We start from the raw sequence: 22,825 nt of genomic DNA, 5'->3' as shown, positions 1-22,825 counted from the left end.
AGGTCAGTACCCCTCCCTAACCCTTCTAGGTCAGTACCCCTCCCTAACCCTTCTAGGTCAGTACCCCTCCCTAACCCTTCTAGGTCAGTACCCCTCCCTAACCCTTCTAGGTCAGTACCCCTCCCTAACCCTAACCCTTCTAGGTCAGTACCCCTCCCTAACCCTAACCCTTCTAGGTCAGTACCCCTCCCTAACCCTTCTAGGTCAGTACCCCTCCCTAACCCTAACCCTTCTAGGTCAGTACCCCTCCCTAACCCTAACCCTTCTAGGTCAGTACCCCTCCCTAACCCTAACCCTTCTAGGTCAGTACCCCTCCCTAACCCTTCTAGGTCAGTACCCCTCCCTAACCCTAACCCTTCTAGGTCAGTACCCCTCCCTAACCCTTCCAGGTCAGTAACCCTTCTCTAACCCTTCCAGGTCAGTAACCCTTCTAGGTCGGTACCCCTCCCTAACCCTTCTAGGTCAGTACCCCTCCCTAACCCTTCTAGGTCAGTACCCCTCCCTAACCCTTCTAGGTCAGTACCCCTCCCTAACCCTTCTAGGTCAGTACCCCTAACCCTAACCCTTCTAGGTCAGTACCCCTCCCTAACCCTTCTAGGTCAGTACCCCTCCCTAACCCTTCCAGGTCAGTAACCCTTCTCTAACCCTTCCAGGTCAGTAACCCTTCTAGGTCGGTACCCCTCCCTAACCCTTCTAGGTCAGTACCCCTCCCTAACCCTTCTAGGTCAGTACCCCTCCCTAACCCTTCTAGGTCAGTACCCCTCCCTAACCCTTCTAGGTCAGTACCCCTAACCCTAACCCTTCTAGGTCAGTACCCCTCCCTAACCCTTCTAGGTCAGTACCCCTCCCTAACCCTTCTAGGTCAGTACCCCTCCCTAACCCTTCTAGGTCAGTACCCCTCCCTAACCCTTCTAGGTCAGTACCCCTCCCTAACCCTTCTAGGTCAGTACCCCTTCCTAACCCTTCTAGGTCAGTACCCCTCCCTAACCCTTCTAGGTCAGTACCCCTCCCTAACCCTTCTAGGTCAGTACCCCTCCCTAACCCTTCTAGGTCAGTACCCCTCCCTAACCCTAACCCTTCTAGGTCAGTACCCCTCCCTAACCCTAACCCTTCCATGTCAGTACCCCTCCCTAATCCTAACCCAGAGGGCCAGGGAGGATGTCTAAGGTAAATATATAGCTTCCAGGTGGGTACCCGTCAAGAGGTCTCCATCACCACCTGAAACTGGGCAGTGTGAGTGCAGTACAGACGACCTGGAACGCCCCCAAAGGGCTGGACCAAGCTAGCCAGCCCTGTGGGTGCGTTCCAGCTCAGCTGTGTGTATTGCAGTCCCCTGTCCTGATGATCAGATCTCACAACGCCTGCCTGGAGAAGTGCTTTACCATCTTAGGAACCTTCTTGATGATACATTACTTGACCAAAAGTATGTGGACATCTGCTCGTCCAACAGATGGAGTTAGTCCCCCCTTTGCTGCTATAACAGCCTCCACTCTTCTGGGAAGGCTTTCCACTAGATGTTGGAGCATTGCTGCAGGGACTTGCTTCCATTCAGCCACAAGAGCATTAGTGAGGTCGGGCACTGATGTTGGGCGATTAGGTCTGGCTCGCAGTCGGCGTTCCAATTCATCCCAAAGGTGTTCGATGGGGTTGAGGTCAGGCCAGTCAAGTTCTTCCACACCGATCTCGACAAACCATTTCTGTATGGACCTCACTTTGTGCACGGGGGCATTGTTATGCTGAAACAGGAAAGGGCCTTCGCCAAACTGTTGCCACAAAGTTGGAAGCACAGAATCGTCTAGAATGTCATTGTATGCTGTATCGTTAAGATTTCCCTTCACTGGAACTAAGGGGCCTAGCACGAACCATGAAAAACAGCCCCAGACCATTATTCCTCCTCCACCAAACTTTACAGTTGGCACTATGCATTCAGGCAGGTAGCGTTCTCCTGGCTTCCGCCAAACCCAGATTAGTCCATAAGACTGCCAGATGGTGAAGCGTGATTCATCACTCCAGAGAACGCGTTTCCACTGCTCCAGAGTCCAATGGCGGCGAGCTTTACACCACTCCAGCCGACGCTTGGCATTGCGCATGGTGATCTTAGGCTTGTGTGCGGCTGCTTGGCCATGGAAACCCATTTCTTGGCGCTCCCGATGAACAGTTCTTGTGCTGACGTTGCTTCCAGAGGCAGTTTGGAATTCGGTAGCGAGTGTTGCAACCGAGGACAGACGATTTTTACTCGCTACGCGCTTCAGCACTCAGCGGTCCCGTTCTGTGAGCTTGTGTGTCCTACCACTTCGCGGCTGAGCCGTTGTTGCTCCTAGACGTTTCCACTTTACAATAACAGCACTTACAGTTGACCGGGGCAGCTCTAGCAGGGCGGAAATTTGACGAACTGACTTGTTGGAAAGGTGGCATTCTATGACGGTGCCGCGTTGAAAGTCACTGAGCTCTTCAGTAAGGCCATTCTACTGCCAGTGTTTGTCTATGGAGATTGCATGGCTGTGTGCTCGATTTTATACACCTGTCAGCAACGGGTGTGGCTGAAATAGGCGAATCCACTCATTTGAAGGCGTGTCCACGTCCTGCTGTGTATATATATATAGTGTGTGTTTTGGTAGAAGGACGTCCTGCTGTATATATAGTGTGTGTTTTGGTTGAAGGACGTCCTGCTGTATATATAGTGTGTGTTTTGGTTGAAGGACGTCCTGCTGTATATATATATAGTGTGTGTTTTGGTTGAAGGACGTCCTGCTGTATATATAGTGTGTGTTTTGGTTGAAGGACGTCCTGCTGTATATATAGTGTGTGTTTTGGTTGAAGGACCTGCTTTCATTTTGTATTAGGCTGTGTTATGCAACATAATTCATAAACCTCCTTTAAAATGTAAACCACATGAAGACCTGATGTTAGCATCTAAAAACTGTTCCGCTCCGAGACATTACAATATGATATAATATACTGGTTGTTCCACAGAGACCAATACAATAAGATATAATATACTGGTTGTTCCACAGAGACCAATAAGATAGAATATACTGGTTGTTCCACAGAGACCAATACAATAAGATATAATATACTGGTTGTTCCACAGAGACCACTACAATATGATATAATATACTGGTTATTCCACAGAGACCACTACAATATGATATAATATACTGGTTGTTCCACAGAGACCACTACAATATGATATAATATACTGGTTGTTCCACAGAGACCACTACAATATGATATAATATACTGGTTGTTCCACAGAGACCAATATGATATAATATACTGGTTGTTCCACAGAGACCAATAAGATATACTGGTTGTTCCACAGAGACCAATATGATATAATATACTGGTTGTTCCACAGAGACCACTACAATATGATATAATATACTGGTTGTTCCACAGAGACCAATATGATATAACATACTGGTTGTTCCACAGAGACCAATAAGATATACTGGTTGTTCCACAGAGACCAATATGATATAATATACTGGTTGTTCCACAGAGACCACTACAATATGATATAATATACTGGTTGTTCCACAGAGACCAATAAGATATAATATACTGGTTGTTCCACAGAGACCAATAAGATATAATATACTGGTTGTTCCACAGAGACCAATAAGATATAATATACTGGTTGTTCCACAGAGACCAATATGATATAATATACTGGTTGTTCCACAGAGACCACTACAATAAGATATAATATACTGGTTGTTCCACAGAGACCAATACAATATGATATAATATACTGGTTGTTCCACAGAGACCAATAAGATATAATATACTGGTTGTTCCACAGAGACCACTACAATAAGATATAATATACTGGTTGTTCCACAGAGACCAATAAGATATACTGGTTGTTCCACAGAGACCACTACAATAAGATATAATATACTGGTTGTTCCACAGAGACCAATAAGATATACTGGTTGTTCCACAGAGACCACTACAATAAGATATAATATACTGGTTGTTCCACAGAGACCAATAAGATATACTGGTTGTTCCACAGAGACCAATAAGATATAATATACTGGTTGTTCCACAGAGACCATTACAATATGATATAATATACTGGTTGTTCCACAGAGACCAATATGATATAATATACTGGTTGTTCCACAGAGACCACTACAATATGATATAATATACTGGTTGTTCCACAGAGACCACTACAATATGATATAATATACTGGTTGTTCCACAGAGACCACTACAATATGATATAATATACTGGTTGTTCCACAGAGACCAATAAGATATAATATACTGGTTGTTCCACAGAGACCAATAAGATATAATATACTGGTTGTTCCACAGAGACCACTACAATATGATATAATATACTGGTTGTTCCACAGAGACCACTACAAGACAGAGTACGAGAATAAACTTGCTGAGGAGCTGGAGAACATTCGTCTGAAGACCAGCCAGGAGATCGACAGCCTGCAGAGGACCTCCAAGGAGATGTACGAGAGAGAGAACAGGTGAGATTATAGAGATGGACCAGAGAGAGAGAGGGAACAGGTGAGATTATAGAGATGGACCAGAGAGAGAGAGAACAGGTGAGATTATAGAGATGGACCAGAGAGAGAACAGGTGAGATTATAGAGATGGACCAGAGAGAGAGAGAACAGGTGAGATTATATAGATGGACCAGAGAGAGAGAGAGAGAACAGGTGAGATTATAGAGATGGACCAGAGAGAGAACAGGTGAGATTATAGAGATGGACCAGAGAGAGAACAGGTGAGATTATAGAGATGGACCAGAGAGAGAGAGGGAACAGGTGAGATTATAGAGATGGACCAGAGAGAGAGAGAACAGGTGAGATTATAGAGATGGACCAGAGAGAGAGAGAACAGGTGAGATTATAGAGATGGACCAGAGAGAGAGAGAACAGGTGAGATTATATAGATGGACCAGAGAGAGAGAGAGAACAGGTGAGATTATAGAGATGGACCAGAGAGAGAGAGAACAGGTGAGATTATAGAGATGGACCAGAGAGAGAACAGGTGAGATTATAGTGATGTACCAGAGAGGGAGAACAGGTGAGATTATAGAGATGGACCAGAGAGAGAGAGAACAGGTGAGATTATAGAGATGGACCAGAGAGAGAACAGGTGAGATTATAGAGATGGACCAGAGAGAGAGAGAACAGGTGAGATTATAGAGATGGACCAGAGAGAGAGAGAACAGGTGAGATTATAGAGATGGACCAGAGAGAGAGAGAACAGGTGAGATTATAGAGATGGACCAGAGAGAGAGAGAACAGGTGAGATTATAGAGATGGACCAGAGAAAGAGAGAACAGGTGAGATTATAGAGATGGACCAGAGAGAGAGAGAACAGGTGAGATTATAGAGATGGACCAGAGAGAGAACAGGTGAGATTATAGAGATGGACCAGAGAGAGAGAGAACAGGTAAGATTATAGAGATGGACCAGAGAGAGAACAGGTGATATTATAGAGCTGGACCAGAGAGAGAACAGGTGAGATTATAGAGATGAACCAGAGAGAGAACAGGTGATATTATAGAGATGGACCAGAGAGAGAACAGGTGATATTATAGAGATGGACCAGAGAGAGAACAGGTGAGATTATAGAGATGGACCAGAGAGAGAGAACAGGTGAGATTATAGAGATGGACCAGAGAGAGAGAGAACAGGTGAGATTATAGAGATGGACCAGAGAGAGAGAGAACAGGTGAGATTATAGAGATGGACCAGAGAGAGAGAGAAAACAGGTGAGATTATAGAGATGGACCAGAGAGAGAACTTGTGAGATTATAGAGATGGACCAGAGAGAGAGAGAACAGGTGAGATTATAGAGATGGACCAGAGAGAGAGAGAACAGGTGAGATTATAGAGATGGACCAGAGAGAGAGAGAACAGGTGAGATTATAGAGATGGACCAGAGAGAGAACAGGTGAGATTATAGAGATGGACCAGAGAGAGAGAGAACAGGTGAGATTATAGAGATGGACCAGAGAGAGAACAGGTGATATTATAGAGATGGACCAGAGAGAGAACAGGTGATATTATAGAGATGGACCAGAGAGAGAACAGGTGAGATTATAGAGATGGACCAGAGAGAGAACAGGTGAGATTATAGAGATGGACCAGAGAGAGAACACACTTGCTTGTTCTGAATACAGTGCTGTGTCCACTGGGGGGGGCTCTTTCACTGAGTTTGTTCTGTAAATATAGTAATGCACTCTCCTCAGAACATGTATTCTAAGATTCAACAAATTGCATGATTGAGTGCCCCTAAAAATGCACCTTACTCCCTATTTAGTGCCCTGGCCCTATTCAGTAGTAGTGCACTACTTTTTGCCCCCTATTCAGTAGTGCACTACTTTTGACCAGGACCCATAAGTACCATTTGAGAGACAACCTATGTCAACATGAAGATGATTGGTTGTTAATTCTGCATGCTTTTAATTCTGACCTGTACTGCTTCTTTCTGTCCCCTAGGAACCTTCGTGAGACGCGTGACAACGCAGTGCTGGAGAAGGACAGAGCGATGACAGCAGAGAGAGAGACACAGGCCAGATACGACCATCTACTAGAACAGTAAGAGAGAGAGAGAGACAGGCCAGATACTACCAGCTACTAGAACAGTAAGAGAGAGAGAGAGACAGGCCAGATACTACCAGCTACTAGAACAGTAAGAGAGAGAGAGACAGGCCAGATACTACCAGCTACTAGAACAGTAAGAGAGAGAGAGACAGGCCAGATACTACCAGCTACTAGAACAGTAAGAGAGAGAGAGAGACAGGCCAGATACTACCAGCTACTAGAACAGTAAGAGAGAGAGAGACAGGCCAGATACTACCAGCTACTAGAACAGTAAGAGAGAGAGAGACAGGCCAGATACTACCAGCTACTAGAACAGTAAGAGAGAGAGAGAGACAGGCCAGATACTACCAGCTACTAGAACAGTAAGAGAGAGAGAGACAGGCCAGATACTACCAGCTACTAGAACAGTAAGAGAGAGAGAGACAGGCCAGATACTACCAGCTACTAGAACAGTAAGAGAGAGAGAGACAGGCCAGATACTACCAGCTACTAGAACAGTAAGAGAGAGAGAGAGACAGGCCAGATACTACCAGCTACTAGAACAGTAAGAGAGAGAGAGAGACAGGCCAGATACTACCAGCTACTAGAACAGTAAAAGAGAGAGAGACAGGCCAGATACTACCAGCTACTAGAACAGTAAGAGAGAGAGAGAGACAGGCCAGATACTACCAGCTACTATAACAGTAAGAGAGAGAGAGAGACAGGCCAGATACTACCAGCTACTAGAACAGTAAGAGAGAGAGAGAGACAGGCCAGATACTACCAGCTACTAGAACAGTAAGAGAGAGAGAGACAGGCCAGATACTACCAGCTACTAGAACAGTAAGAGAGAGAGAGAGACAGGCCAGATACTACCAGCTACTAGAACAGTAAGAGAGAGAGAGACAGGCCAGATACTACCAGCTACTAGAACAGTAAGAGAGAGAGAGAGACAGGCCAGATACTACCAGCTACTAGAACAGTAAGAGAGAGAGAGAGACAGGCCAGATACTACCAGCTACTAGAACAGTAAGAGAGAGAGAGAGACAGGCCAGATACTACCAGCTACTAGAACAGTAAGAGAGAGAGAGAGAGACAGGCCAGATACTACCAGCTACTAGAACAATAAGAGAGAGAGAGAGACAGGCCAGATACTACCAGCTACTAGAACAGTAAGAGAGAGAGAGAGACAGGCCAGATACTACCAGCTACTAGAACAGTAAGAGAGAGAGAGAGACAGGCCAGATACTACCAGCTACTAGAACAGTAAGAGAGAGAGAGAGACAGGCCAGATACTACCAGCTACTAGAACAGTAAGAGAGAGAGAGAGACAGGCCAGATACTACCAGCTACTAGAACAGTAAGAGAGAGAGAGACAGGCCAGATACTACCAGCTACTAGAACAGTAAGAGAGAGAGAGAGACAGGCCAGATACTACCAGCTACTAGAACAGTAAGAGAGAGAGAGAGAGAGACAGGCCAGATACTACCAGCTACTAGAACAGTAAGAGAGAGAGAGAGACAGGCCAGATACTACCAGCTACTAGAACAGTAAGAGAGAGAGAGAGACAGGCCAGATACTACCAGCTACTAGAACAGTAAGAGAGAGAGAGACAGGCCAGATACTACCAGCTACTAGAACAGTAAGAGAGAGAGAGACAGGCCAGATACTACCAGCTACTAGAACAGTAAGAGAGAGAGAGACAGGCCAGATACTACCAGCTACTAGAACAGTAAGAGAGAGAGAGACAGGCCAGATACTACCAGCTACTAGAACAGTAAGAGAGAGAGAGACAGGCCAGATACTACCAGCTACTAGAACAGTGAGACTGTTTCTATAAGGCTTTGGGTCCAATCGTTAGTTTTGCCTTTCAGACTCCAGTTAATACATTGATATGGACAGGGGTGGGACCTGATCCTAGGTCAACACTCCTCTGCTGAAACCCTTCATACATACAGGCCCTGGTTTAAATATACTGAACCAAAATATAAACGCAACAATTTCAAACATTTTACTGAGTTACAGTTCATTTAAGAAAATCAGTCCATTTTAATAAATTCATTAAGTCCCTAAATCTATGGATTTCACGTGACTGGGAATAGAGATGTGCATCTGCTGGTTACAGATACGTTGGGGAATGGATCAGATAACCAGTCAGTATCAGGTGTGGCCACCATTTGCCTCATACAGCGCGACACATCTCCTTCACATAGAGTTGATCAGGCTGTTGACTGGAATGTTGCCCCACTCCTCTTCAATGGCCGTGCCAAGTTGCTGGTTATTGGCGGGAACTGGAACACGCTGGCCTAAACTTTGATCCAGAGCATCCCAAACATGCTCCGTGCAGGCCATGGAAGAACGGGGATATTTTCAGATCCAGAGCATCCCAAACATGCTCCGTGCAGGCCATGGAAGAACGGGGATATTTTCAGATCCAGAGCATCCCAAACATGCTCCGTGCAGGCCATGGAAGAACGGGGATATTTTCAGATCCAGAGCATCCCAAACATGCTCCGTGCAGGCCATGGAAGAACGGGGATATTTTCAGATCCAGAGCATCCCAAACATGCTCCGTGCAGGCCATGGAAGAACTGGGATATTTTCAGCTTCCAGTCATTTGTTTACAGATCCTTGCGACATGGGGCCGAGGATTATCATGCTGAAACATGAGGTGATGGTGGTGGATGAATGGCACGACCATGGGCCTCAGGATCTCGTCACGGTATCTCTGTGCATTCAAATTGCCATCGATAAAATGCAATTGTGTTCGTTGTCCGTAGCTTATGCCTGCCCATACCATAACCCCACCGCCACCATGGGGCACTCTGTTCACAAGGTTGACATCAGCAAACCGCTCGCCCACACGACTCCATACACGTGGTCTACGGTTGTGAGGCCGGTTGGACGTACTGCCAAATTCTCTAAAACTACGTTGGAGGCGGCTTATGGTAGAGAAATTAACATACAATTCTCTGGCAACAGCTCTGGTAAACATTCCTGCAGTCAGCATGCTAATTGCACGCTACAAAACTGCACATTTTAGAGTGGGCTTTTATTGTCCCCAGCACAAGGTGCACCTGTGTAATGATCATGCTGTTTAATCAGCTTCTTGATATGCCACACCTGTCAGGTGGATGGATTATCTTGGCAAAGGAGAAATGCTTCACTAACAGGGATGTAAACAAATTTGTGCACAACATTTCTGAGAAATATGCTTTTTGTGCGTATGGAACATTTCTGGGATCTTTTATTTCAGCTCATGAAACATTGTACCAACACTTTACATGTTGCGTTTTATATTTTTGTTCAGTGTAGTATCAGTTACTCTAGCTACTTTTATGATACCCTGTTAATGAATGTGTGTTCCTTCCTGAAGACACCTCGGTTCCACTTCAAAGATATAGCGTTCTGTACATGACAACTGGCCTGACTGCATTCCACTGAGACCAAGTCTATGACTGACTGGCAATGACATGTAATCATGGTAAACGATGTTTAATTAAAGGGTGTTCATGTAGAAGTACAGTCACTCAGGGGTCAACTGGCGTCACAGCTTCGCATGTGAACAGACGTTTGGGCTACAGCTCGAAGGTGAATAGCGTTTTATGATTGACGCGGTCGTAGTTTCACACCAGTAATGTTCATCAGCAACGTCTTTGGGTTGTAGGCTCATAGTGTTCTTAGTTGTTTGTTTTTACTTTAAGCTGTCATGTTATCTTTGAGATGGTCAGGCGTGCAATATATGGATGATGTTTGACGGTTTCCCCAGTGTAATATCCTAGTCCTTTAGAGGTCTGTAATATATGGATGATGTTTGATGGTTTCCCCAGTGTAATATCCTAGTCCTTTAGAGGTCTGTAATATATGGATGATGTTTGATGGTTTCCCCAGTGTAATATCCTAGTCCTTTAGAGGTCTGTAATATATGGATGATGTTTGATGGTTTCCCCAGTGTAATATCCCAGTCCTTTAGAGGTCTGTAATATATGGATGATGTTTGATGGTTTCCCCAGTGTAATATCCTAGTCCTTTAGAGGTCTGTAATATATGGATGATGTTTGATGGTTTCCCCAGTGTAATATCCTAGTCCTTTAGAGGTCTGTAATATATGGATGATGTTTGATGGTTTCCCCAGTGTAATATCCTAGTCCTTTAGAGGTCTGTAATATATGGATGATGTTTGATGGTTTCCCCAGTGTAATATCCTAGTCCTTTAGAGGTCTGTAATATATGGATGATGTTTGATGGTTTCCCCAGTGTAATATCCTGGTCCTTTAGAGGTCTGTAATATATGGATGATGTTTGATGGTTTCCCCAGTGTAATATCCTCGTCCTTTAGAGGTCTGTAATATATGGATGATGTTTGATGGTTTCCCCAGTGTAATATCCTCATCCTTTAGAGGTCTGTAATATATGGATGATGTTTGATGGTTTCCCCAGTGTAATATCCTAGTCCTTTAGAGGTCTGTAATATATGGATGATGTTTGATGGTTTCCCCAGTGTAATATCCTCGTCCTTTAGAGGTCTGTAATATATGGATGATGTTTGATGGTTTCCCCAGTGTAATATCCTCGTCCTTTAGAGGTCTGTAATATATGGATGATGTTTGATGGTTTCCCCAGTGTAATATCCTAGTCCTTTAGAGGTCTGTAATATATGGATGATGTTTGATGGTTTCCCCAGTGTAATATCCTAGTCCTTTAGAGGTCTGTAATATATGGATGATGTTTGATGGTTTCCCCAGTGTAATATCCTAGTCCTTTAGAGGTCTGTAATATATGGATGATGTTTGATGGTTTCCCCAGTGTAATATCCTAGTCCTTTAGAGGTCTGTAATATATGGATGATGTTTGATGGTTTCCCCAGTGTAATATCCTAGTCCTTTAGAGGTCTGTAATATATGGATGATGTTTGATGGTTTCCCCAGTGTAATATCCTAGTCCTTTAGAGGTCTGTAATATATGGATGATGTTTGATGGTTTCCCCAGTGTAATATCCTAGTCCTTTAGGGGTCTGTAATATATGGATGATGTTTGATGGTTTCCCCAGTGTAATATCCTAGTCCTTTAGAGGTCTGTAATATATGGATGATGTTTGATGGTTTCCCCAGTGTAATATCCTAGTCCTTTAGGGGTCTGTAATATATGGATGATGTTTGATGGTTTCCCCAGTGTAATATCCTAGTCCTTTAGAGGTCTGTAATATATGGATGATGTTTGATGGTTTCCCCAGTGTAATATCCTATTCCTTTAGAGGTGTGTAATATATGGATGATGTTTGATGGTTTCCCCAGTGTAATATCCTAGTCCTTTAGAGGTCTGTAATATATGGATGATGTTTGATGGTTTCCCCAGTGTAATATCCTAGTCCTTTAGAGGTCTGTAATATATGGATGATGTTTGATGGTTTCCCCAGTGTAATATCCTAGTCCTTTAGAGGTCTGTAATATATGGATGATGTTTGATGGTTTCCCCAGTGTAATATCCTAGTCCTTTAGAGGTCTGTAATATATGGATGATGTTTGATGGTTTCCCCAGTGTAATATCCTAGTCCTTTAGAGGTCTGTAATATATGGATGATGTTTGATGGTTTCCCCAGTGTAATATCCTTGTCCTTTAGAGGTCTGTAATATATGGATGATGTTTGATGGTTTCCCCAGTGTAATATCCTAGTCCTTTAGAGGTCTGTAATATATGGATGATGTTTGATGGTTTCCCCAGTGTAATATCCTCGTCCTTTAGAGGTCTGTAATATATGGATGATGTTTGATGGTTTCCCCAGTGTAATATCCTAGTCCTTTAGAGGTCTGTAATATATGGATGATGTTTGATGGTTTCCCCAGTGTAATATCCTAGTCCTTTAGAGGTCTGTAATATATGGATGATGTTTGATGGTTTCCCCAGTGTAATATCCTAGTCCTTTAGAGGTCTGTAATATATGGATGATGTTTGATGGTTTCCCCAGTGTAATATCCTAGTCCTTTAGAGGTCTGTAATATATGGATGATGTTTGATGGTTTCCCCAGTGTAATATCCTAGTCCTTTAGAGGTCTGTAATATATGGATGATGTTTGATGGTTTCCCCAGTGTAATATCCTAGTCCTTTAGAGGTCTGTAATATATGGATGATGTTTGATGGTTTCCCCAGTGTAATATCCTAGTCCTTTAGAGGTCTGTAATATATGGATGATGTTTGATGGTTTCCCCAGTGTAATATCCTAGTCCTTTAGGGGTCTGTAATATATGGATGATGTTTGATGGTTTCCCCAGTGTAATATCCTAGTCCTTTAGAGGTCTGTAATATATGGATGATGTTTGATGGTTTCCCCAGTGTAATATCCTAGTCCTTTAGAGGTCTGTAATATATGGATGATGTTTGATGGTTTCCCCAGTGTAATATCCTAGTCCTTTAGAGGTCTGTAATATATGGATGATGTTTGATGGTTTCCCCAGTGTAATATCCTAGTCCTTTAGAGGTCTGTAATATATGGATGATGTTTGATGGTTTCCCCAGTGTAATATCCTAGTCCTTTAGAGGTCTGTAATATATGGATGATGTTTGATGGTTTCCCCAGTGTAATATCCTAGTCCTTTAGAGGTCTGTAATATATGGATGATGTTTGATGGTTTCCCCAGTGTAATATCCTAGTCCTTTAGAGGTCTGTAATATATGGATGATGTTTGATGGTTTCCCCAGTGTAATATCCTAGTCCTTTAGAGGTCTGTAATATATGGATGATGTTTGATGGTTTCCCCAGTGTAATATCCTAGTCCTTTAGAGGTCTGTAATATATGGATGATGTTTGATGGTTTCCCCAGTGTAATATCCTAGTCCTTTAGAGGTCTGTAATATATGGATGATGTTTGATGGTTTCCCCAGTGTAATATCCTAGTCCTCTAGAGGTCTGTAATATATGGATGATGTTTGATGGTTTCCCCAGTGTAATATCCTAGTCCTTTAGAGAGGTCTGTAATATATGGATGATGTTTGATGGTTTCCCCAGTGTAATATCCTAGTCCTTTAGGGGTCTGTAATATATGGATGATGTTTGATGGTTTCCCCAGTGTAATATCCTAGTCCTTTAGAGGTCTGTAATATATGGATGATGTTTGATGGTTTCCCCAGTGTAATATCCTAGTCCTTTAGAGGTCTGTAATATATGGATGATGTTTGATGGTTTCCCCAGTGTAATATCCTAGTCCTCTAGAGGTCTGTAATATATGGATGATGTTTGATGGTTTCCCCAGTGTAATATCCTAGTCCTTTAGAGGTCTGTAATATATGGATGATGTTTGATGGTTTCCCCAGTGTAATATCCTAGTCCTTTAGAGGTCTGTAATATATGGATGATGTTTGATGGTTTCCCCAGTGTAATATCCTAGTCCTTTAGAGGTCTGTAATATATGGATGATGTTTGATGGTTTCCCCAGTGTAATATCCTCGTCCTTTAGAGGTCTGTAATATATGGATGATGTTTGATGGTTTCCCCAGTGTAATATCCTAGTCCTTTAGAGGTCTGTAATATATGGATGATGTTTGATGGTTTCCCCAGTGTAATATCCTAGTCCTTTAGAGGTCTGTAATATATGGATGATGTTTGATGGTTTCCCCAGTGTAATATCCTCGTCCTTTAGAGGTCTGTAATATATGGATGATGTTTGATGGTTTCCCCAGTGTAATATCCTAGTCCTTTAGAGGTCTGTAATATATGGATGATGTTTGATGGTTTCCCCAGTGTAATATCCTCGTCCTCTAGAGGTCTGTAATATATGGATGATGTTTGATGGTTTCCCCAGTGTAATATCCTAGTCCTTTAGAGGTCTGTAATATATGGATGATGTTTGATGGTTTCCCCAGTGTAATATCCTAGTCCTTTAGAGGTCTGTAATATATGGATGATGTTTGATGGTTTCCCCAGTGTAATATCCTAGTCCTTTAGAGGTCTGTAATATATGGATGATGTTTGATGGTTTCCCCAGTGTAATATCCTCGTCCTCTAGAGGTCTGTAATATATGGATGATGTTTGATGGTTTCCCCAGTGTAATATCCTAGTCCTCTAGAGGTCTGTAATATATGGATGATGTTTGATGGTTTCCCCAGTGTAATATCCTAGTCCTCTAGAGGTCTGTAATATATGGATGATGTTTGATGGTTTCCCCAGTGTAATATCCTAGTCCTCTAGAGGTCTGTAATATATGGATGATGTTTGATGGTTTCCCCAGTGTAATATCCTAGTCCTCTAGAGGTCTGTAATATATGGATGATGTTTGATGGTTTCCCCAGTGTAATATCCTAGTCCTTTAGAGGTCTGTAATATATGGATGATGTTTGATGGTTTCCCCAGTGTAATATCCTAGTCCTTTAGAGGTCTGTAATATATGGATGATGTTTGATGGTTTCCCCAGTGTAATATCCTAGTCCTTTAGAGGTCTGTAATATATGGATGATGTTTGATGGTTTCCCCAGTGTAATATCCTCGTCCTTTAGAGGTCTGTAATATATGGATGATGTTTGATGGTTTCCCCAGTGTAATATCCTAGTCCTTTAGAGAGGTCTGTAATATATGGATGATGTTTGATGTTTCCCCAGTGTAATATCCTAGTCCTTTAGAGGTCTGTAATATATGGATGATGTTTGATGGTTTCCCCAGTGTAATATCCTAGTCCTTTAGAGGTCTGTAATATATGGATGATGTTTGATGGTTTCCCCAGTGTAATATCCTAGTCCTTTAGAGGTCTGTAATATATGGATGATGTTTGATGGTTTCCCCAGTGTAATATCCTAGTCCTTTAGAGGTCTGTAATATATGGATGATGTTTGATGGTTTCCCCAGTGTAATATCCTAGTCCTTTAGAGGTCTGTAATATATGGATGATGTTTGATGGTTTCCCCAGTGTAATATCCTAGTCCTTTAGAGGTCTGTAATATATGGATGATGTTTGGTGGTTTCCCCAGTGTAATATCCTAGTCCTTTAGAGGTCTGTAATATATGGATGATGTTTGATGGTTTCCCCAGTGTAATATCCTAGTCCTTTAGAGGTCTGTAATATATGGATGATGTTTGATGGTTTCCCCAGTGTAATATCCTAGTCCTTTAGAGGTCTGTAATATATGGATGATGTTTGATGGTTTCCCCAGTGTAATATCCTAGTCCTTTAGAGGTCTGTAATATATGGATGATGTTTGATGGTTTCCCCAGTGTAATATCCTAGTCCTTTAGAGGTCTGTAATATATGGATGATGTTTGATGGTTTCCCCAGTGTAATATCCTAGTCCTTTAGAGGTCTGTAATATATGGATGATGTTTGATGGTTTCCCCAGTGTAATATCCTAGTCCTTTAGAGGTCTGTAATATATGGATGATGTTTGATGGTTTCCCCAGTGTAATATCCTAGTCCTTTAGAGGTCTGTAATATATGGATGATGTTTGATGGTTTCCCCAGTGTAATATCCTAGTCCTTTAGAGGTCTGTAATATATGGATGATGTTTGATGGTTTCCCCAGTGTAATATCCTCGTCCTTTAGAGGTCTGTAATATATGGATGATGTTTGATGGTTTCCCCAGTGTAATATCCTAGTCCTTTAGAGGTCTGTAATATATGGATGATGTTTGATGGTTTCCCCAGTGTAATATCCTAGTCCTTTAGAGGTCTGTAATATATGGATGATGTTTGATGGTTTCCCCAGTGGAATATCCTAGTCCTTTAGGGGTCTGTAATATATGGATGATGTTTGATGGTTTCCCCAGTGTAATATCCTAGTCCTTTAGAGGTGTGTAATATATGGATGATGTTTGATGGTTTCCCCAGTGTAATATCCTAGTCCTTTAGAGGTCTGTAATATATGGATGATGTTTGACGGTTTCCCCAGTGTAATATCCTAGTCCTTTAGAGGTCTGTAATATATGGATGATGTTTGATGGTTTCCCCAGTGTAATATCCTAGTCCTTTAGAGGTCTGTAATATATGGATGATGTTTGATGGTTTCCCCAGTGTAATATCCTAGTCCTTTAGAGGTCTGTAATATATGGATGATGTTTGATGGTTTCCCCAGTGTAATATCCTAGTCCTCTAGAGGTCTGTAATATATGGATGATGTTTGATGGTTTCCCCAGTGTAATATCCTAGTCCTCTAGAGGTCTGTAATATATGGATGATGTTTGATGGTTTCCCCAGTGTAATATCCTAGTCCTTTAGAGGTCTGTAATATATGGATGATGTTTGATGGTTTCCCCAGTGTAATATCCTAGTCCTCTAGAGGTCTGTAATATATGGATGATGTTTGATGGTTTCCCCAGTGTAATATCCTAGTCCTTTAGAGGTCTGTAATATATGGATGATGTTTGATGGTTTCCCCAGTGTAATATCCTAGTCCTTTAGAGGTCTGTAATATATGGATGATGTTTGATGGTTTCCCCAGTGTAATATCCTAGTCCTTTAGAGGTGTGTAATATATGGATGATGTTTGATGGTTTCCCCAGTGTAATATCCTAGTCCTTTAGAGGTCTCTGCAATATATGGATGATGTTTGATGGTTTCCCCAGTGTAATATCCTAGTCCTTTAGAGGTCTGTAATATATGGATGATGTTTGATGGTTTCCCCAGTGTAATATCCTAGTCCTTTAGAGGTCTGTAATATATGGATGATGTTTGATGGTTTCCCCAGTGTAATATCCTAGTCCTTTAGAGGTCTCTGCAATATATGGATGATGTTTGATGGTTTCCCCAGTGTAATATCCTAGTCCTTTAGAGGTCTGTAATATATGGATGATGTTTGATGGTTTCCCCAGTGTAATATCCTAGTCCTTTAGAGGTCTGTAATATATGGATGATGTTTGATGGTTTCCCCAGTGTAATATCCTAGTCCTTTAGAGGTCTGTAATAAATGGATGATGTTTGATGGTTTCCCCAGTGTAATATCCTAGTCCTTTAGAGGTCTGTAATATATGGATGATGTTTGATGGTTTCCCCAGTGTAATATCCTAGTCCTTTAGAGGTCTGTAATATATGGATGATGTTTGATGGTTTCCCCAGTGTAATATCCTAGTCCTTTAGAGGTCTGTAATATATGGATGATGTTTGATGGTTTCCCCAGTGTAATATCCTAGTCCTTTAGAGGTCTGTAATACATGGATGATGTTTGATGGTTTCCCCAGTGTAATATCCTAGTCCTTTAGAGGTCTGTAATATATGGATGAAGTTTGATGGTTTCCCCAGTGTAATATCCTAGTCCTTTAGAGGTCTGTAATAAATGGATGATGTTTGATGGTTTCCCCAGTGTAATATCCTAGTCCTTTAGTGGTCTGTAATATATGGATGATGTTTGATGGTTTCCCCAGTGTAATATCCTAGTCCTTTAGTGGTCTGTAATATATGGATGATGTTTGATGGTTTCCCCAGTGTAATATCCTAGTCCTTTAGAGGTCTGTAATATATGGATGATGTTTGATGGTTTCCCCAGTGTAATATCCTAGTCCTTTAGAGGTCTGTAATATATGGATGATGTTTGATGGTTTCCCCAGTGTAATATCCTAGTCCTTTAGAGGTCTGTAATATATGGATGATGTTTGATGGTTTCCCCAGTGTAATATCCTAGTCCTTTAGAGGTCTGTAATATATGGATGATGTTTGATGGTTTCCCCAGTGTAATATCCTAGTCCTTTAGAGGTCTGTAATATATGGATGATGTTTGATGGTTTCCCCAGTGTAATATCCTAGTCCTTTAGAGGTCTGTAATATATGGATGATGTTTGATGGTTTCCCCAGTGTAATATCCTAGTCCTTTAGAGAGGTCTGTAATATATGGATGATGTTTGATGGTTTCCCCAGTGTAATATCCTAGTCCTTTAGAGGTCTGTAATATATGGATGATGTTTGATGGTTTCCCCAGTGTAATATCCTAGTCTTTTAGAGGTCTGTAATATATGGATGATGTTTGATGGTTTCCCCAGTGTAATATCCTAGTCCTTTAGAGGTCTGTAATATATGGATGATGTTTGATGGTTTCCCCAGTGTAATATCCTAGTCCTTTAGAGGTCTGTAATATATGGATGATGTTTGATGGTTTCCCCAGTGTAATATCCTAGTCATTTAGAGGTCTGTAATATATGGATGATGTTTGATGGTTTCCCCAGTGTAATATCCTAGTCCTTTAGAGGTCTGTAATATATGGATGATGTTTGATGGTTTCCCCAGTGTAATATCCTAGTCATCTAGAGGTCTGTAATATATGGATGATGTTTGATGGTTTCCCCAGTGTAATATCCTAGTCCTTTAGAGGTCTGTAATATATGGATGATGTAACAGTAATGGTCAGTGTGAGGGGTCCCAGTAAACAGTAGACAGTACATCACAGTAAAGGTCAGGGGTCAAATCCCAGTGTTTTATTTGACTTCAGTATTGACTGTTATTGTATGACCCCACCCCCTCCTCCCTGTGTAGATGGAAGATGTATTTCTACATGGTTGTTGTTGTAGATCCTAATGGTAGTATTTAGATCCCAGCTACGGTATCTCAGGCCTATATTAGCCTCTTCCTCCTCCCCAGCACAGCCGTAGTGATCTCAGAGGGGTTGTAGGACTGTCACTGAGCTCAGTCCCAGTGCCGCGTGCCACACATTCCTCCAGACATTCCTGCAGGTCCTATACAGCAGCTGTCCGTCCCCCTGTTGTTCTGCCGGGTGTACGGAGCTCCCAGCCCCAGCCACCCCCTCACAGCTCCCATTCACCCAGGCAGAAGGCTCTTGTTCTGGGGCCAACAACGACAGATGCTGCTCCAGCAGCCCATCCGCCCCCCCCCATCACACTATGTACGACGTCCCGCTATTTTGGGATAAAGTATGGAAAGAAAAGGACACGTTTGATATCTATGGTGTCAACACATTTCTGTACATGCTGTCACCATACTGGGTCTCTAATGGCAGTGGTTCCAGTCCTCCTGTACCCCTAACAGAACACATTATATACTGGGTCTCTTTTCAGGGGACTTTTATTTTGAAATATTTCCAGTGGATTAAGCAACGGTAATGTGTTATTCAGTTGAAGTATTGTTCTCCTTCACCACAGGCCAAGACCTGCATGATTCACCTGCCAATAATAACGCTGACATTTCACTTTACCACAAACAAACAAACAGACATACTTCTACTGAACTCTATGGCAGTTTAACAGAATGGCCCATATTGCCAGTTGATACAGTAACACTCGAGAAAGGCTTGGTTGGACAGGCACAACGTCCATACAGCGTGGTGACGGAGGGAGGGAGGGAGATGGGGGGGCTTTCCTCACAGCTCAGGCCGCCTTAGTCCGATGATGAAATCCCCGTTCGTCAGTTGAAATCAGCTGGCTTCACAAAGCTACAGTATTGTCTTCTTTACGGTCTGTCTGTCTGTCTGTCTGTCGGTGGGAGACTGTTTACTGTATTGACCTAATAAAGTAAGACTTATTGTAATTGTTCAGATTTCCAGCTGTTCAATGGCCATTTTCGATGAATAATCTTAACTTTAAGTGATAGGGTCAGGCTGTTGAAATGACAGATTGGCCACGTAAGGCGATACGACTTTATTCTGTCTGGTTTTACGTTTGGTGTCTGTCGGCTAAGATCTGAATAGGTGTCGACTTTGTAGATCAGTAGTTAGCTGCCCTCCCAGAATGCATTGGTCATGCTACGCTACCCCTAACACGCAATTCCTGTCCAGTAGTTCCGTTAGTGTGTCGGGGTTTACGTTTTTGGAAAATATGGCGCCGGGACTGCCAGCATTTCTATTTACCGGACATTTTGAGAAATTTACCGGACCCCAAATATGCATTGAGTGCGTAACCTGATTAGGGCGTCCACCCGCGGTGCTCAGAATGACAGAAATCACATTTTTAGATGATGGTCATTATAATCTTAACAGAAAATGCGACTCGAGGACGCGACGACTTGCGTCCGTACCGAATTCCGCGGCGCATCTGAAGATGTTAGAATAACCGTCCTCAGCCAACGAGACGAGTAACGAACAGCAGAATCACCAGCCTATATCCATCTACTATCCCCTATAGTAGAAAAGTCGACCTATTCAATTGGTCAGTTTGTCGTTCCGCCCGAGGGGGAAAAAAAGGCCTATTCCAAACAAACTCTAGAACAGTTGTGTGACGATAGAGCCCAAATTCATACAACCGCTAGGCCAACCTACATATTATTATTATTTTATTTTTATCAGTTTGATTCAACAGATCAGAACGTTTAGCATAAAAATGTTGAGAAACTATTATTTCTTGACATTAAAGCACAGCAATGCGTACAAGGCAGTCGGCTACGCGTGAACGTTCGTTCCATAATGCCTTTAGCAGAGAACACCGTTGTCAAAAGCGCACAAAGTATGCTAGCGTTTTTTTTTTTTTTGACTGAGATGAAAATGTCCGTTACAAATGTAGAAAGAGTGGAGATTTCTTTGGCTACTGGACAATGAAAGAAAGTTGATTTGAAAACCAATAGAACAGTAGAAATTCGGCCATTTTTGGTTGTATTTAGGCTACTTTTGAAGCAAGGTAAACATGCCCTCATAATACTGTATGTAGGAAAACAATTAAGTATATGTTTTCAAAATGCGTACTGCCCCCCCAGATCATTGTGTTGTGTGACGCACTGAAGCCTGCCTACCGTTATATGCACTTGAATGGCAAGTGTGCTTCAATTACTAGTTGAGAAATAAAAATAGCAGCTCTTTTCAATGGTGGTTAATTAAACGTTTTTTTAACCACCTAAGGTGGATGTCCGCGCCCCCGCGTAAATCTAACTAGCATAATACAAAAATCCCCATCAAAATCCGTCAGTTTAAACTAGAGATATGTTGTTGTTGTTGTTGTTGTTGTTGTTGTTTTTTGGATGCGTTCTCAACCGTTCTCAAACTACCCGCATCCCCTGATGTCGCACATCCGGTTCTGCGATGAAAGGTGACAGAGCTAGAGCCGTGTTTGTCAGACCGTGAGATATTCCGAAAATCTGGCTTCTCACAAAATCGTCTGTAGCGTCCGAACAGTTTGGGCTGAGATGAGACTCTCAAGAACATGATAGTGTTCTCCGTTTTTGCTCTACGACCCCCCACAAGCGTCTTGGGACTCGTCTGGAGTCGGTACAGCCCATCTGCCAACTTCTGTCTGTAGCGTCCGAACCGTTTGGGCTACACACGAATATGATTTTCCTCTGTAAAAAAGTGAGACCCACAAGCGTGTACGTGTCGGTTGTTTTGCTCTAGGACGCCTACAGGCCTCACAAGACTCGTCTGAAGGTCCACTGGTACCCGTTGAATGGAAGAATATACGGAGACTGTTTGTACAAACTTCCTTTTAGATTTTTTTTTTTGGGGGGGCTGTTCCATGTAGTGAATCTGTTATTCAGTGTGTTTGTATGGGCTTATAGCAGTAAGGACAAATACAATTGTTAATCAAATACATTTTATTTAAAAATATATATATACTTCAAGGGGTCTTAAAATGTAAAAGTCAAATAGCAAAATTGTGACGACCACCTTGATTCGGTCTTATGGAGCAAAATTTGAAATGGTGTTTTTTACGTTGGATAAAAGCAGAGACACAGAGCTTCAAAATGGTATATCATACACTGCATTTGAGGAACAATGGGAAAGTAATTATGCTTTAAAAGTTGATAAACTTTTGAGAAAATGAACTTTGAATGTTTTGGTACACCTACTGGAGAGCTCTACTTTGTCTACACCCATTCAGCACCGTTCACGCCCTCTAAAGCTTTAGCCCCGCCCCATCTCATTTCGCTCACACCCATTCAGCACCGTTCACGCCCTCTAAAGCTTTAGCCCCGCCCCGTCTCGTTTCGCTCTTGGAGCGTTCACAGCGCACACTGGACGCTCTGGCCGATGAGCAGGGTTGATCCCAGCATTCTGACCTCACAACGGCAGTCAAGCACCCAAGCTAACATTGGCTTGCTTGCTAGCTACTTCCAGACACAAATGAGAGAACAGCCCACTGACCATTTTACTCGCCCTAGCAGAGCTGGTTAGGCTGTTTTCATGTTATCCATGTTAGCGTTGGTGACTGTACCTGTGCTGCTGGCAACAATTTAATGAAGCTTTTTTGCTGACGTTTACTGACACCGGCCATATTCAACGGGTGTTGAGCGTTCGTAAATTAATCAGTTATTCTGCGCTCTGGCTTACTCAGACTGAATTTACGAACGCACCCGAAATGGATACTTGCATAGTGGAGTCTTTTGTTAAGACGTAGCTAGCTAGCTAAGTAAA

General features: G+C 42.5%; 1 protein-coding gene across 1 annotated transcript in view; it reads left to right on the top strand.

Moving 5' to 3' along the window:
- The window catches only part of LOC311120444 (progesterone-induced-blocking factor 1-like), a gene marked incomplete at both ends in the record, with an annotated part of 92,783 nt that overhangs the window by 24,642 nt on the left and 45,316 nt on the right, over window positions 1-22,825 (top strand). Inside the window, 2 exons of the mRNA XM_084195035.1 lie at window positions 4,371-4,496; window positions 6,483-6,581. Of these exons, the coding sequence (XP_084051161.1) occupies window positions 4,371-4,496; window positions 6,483-6,581 (225 nt within the window). The remainder of the gene's footprint in view (window positions 1-4,370; window positions 4,497-6,482; window positions 6,582-22,825) is intronic.

The sequence above is a fragment of the Coregonus lavaretus genome, assembly GCF_964263955.1.
Source record: "Coregonus lavaretus genome assembly, contig: HAP1_SCAFFOLD_1310, whole genome shotgun sequence".
In the NCBI taxonomy this organism is placed as follows: Eukaryota; Metazoa; Chordata; class Actinopteri; order Salmoniformes; family Salmonidae; genus Coregonus; species Coregonus lavaretus.
This window is presented reverse-complemented; position numbering and strand designations above follow the sequence as displayed.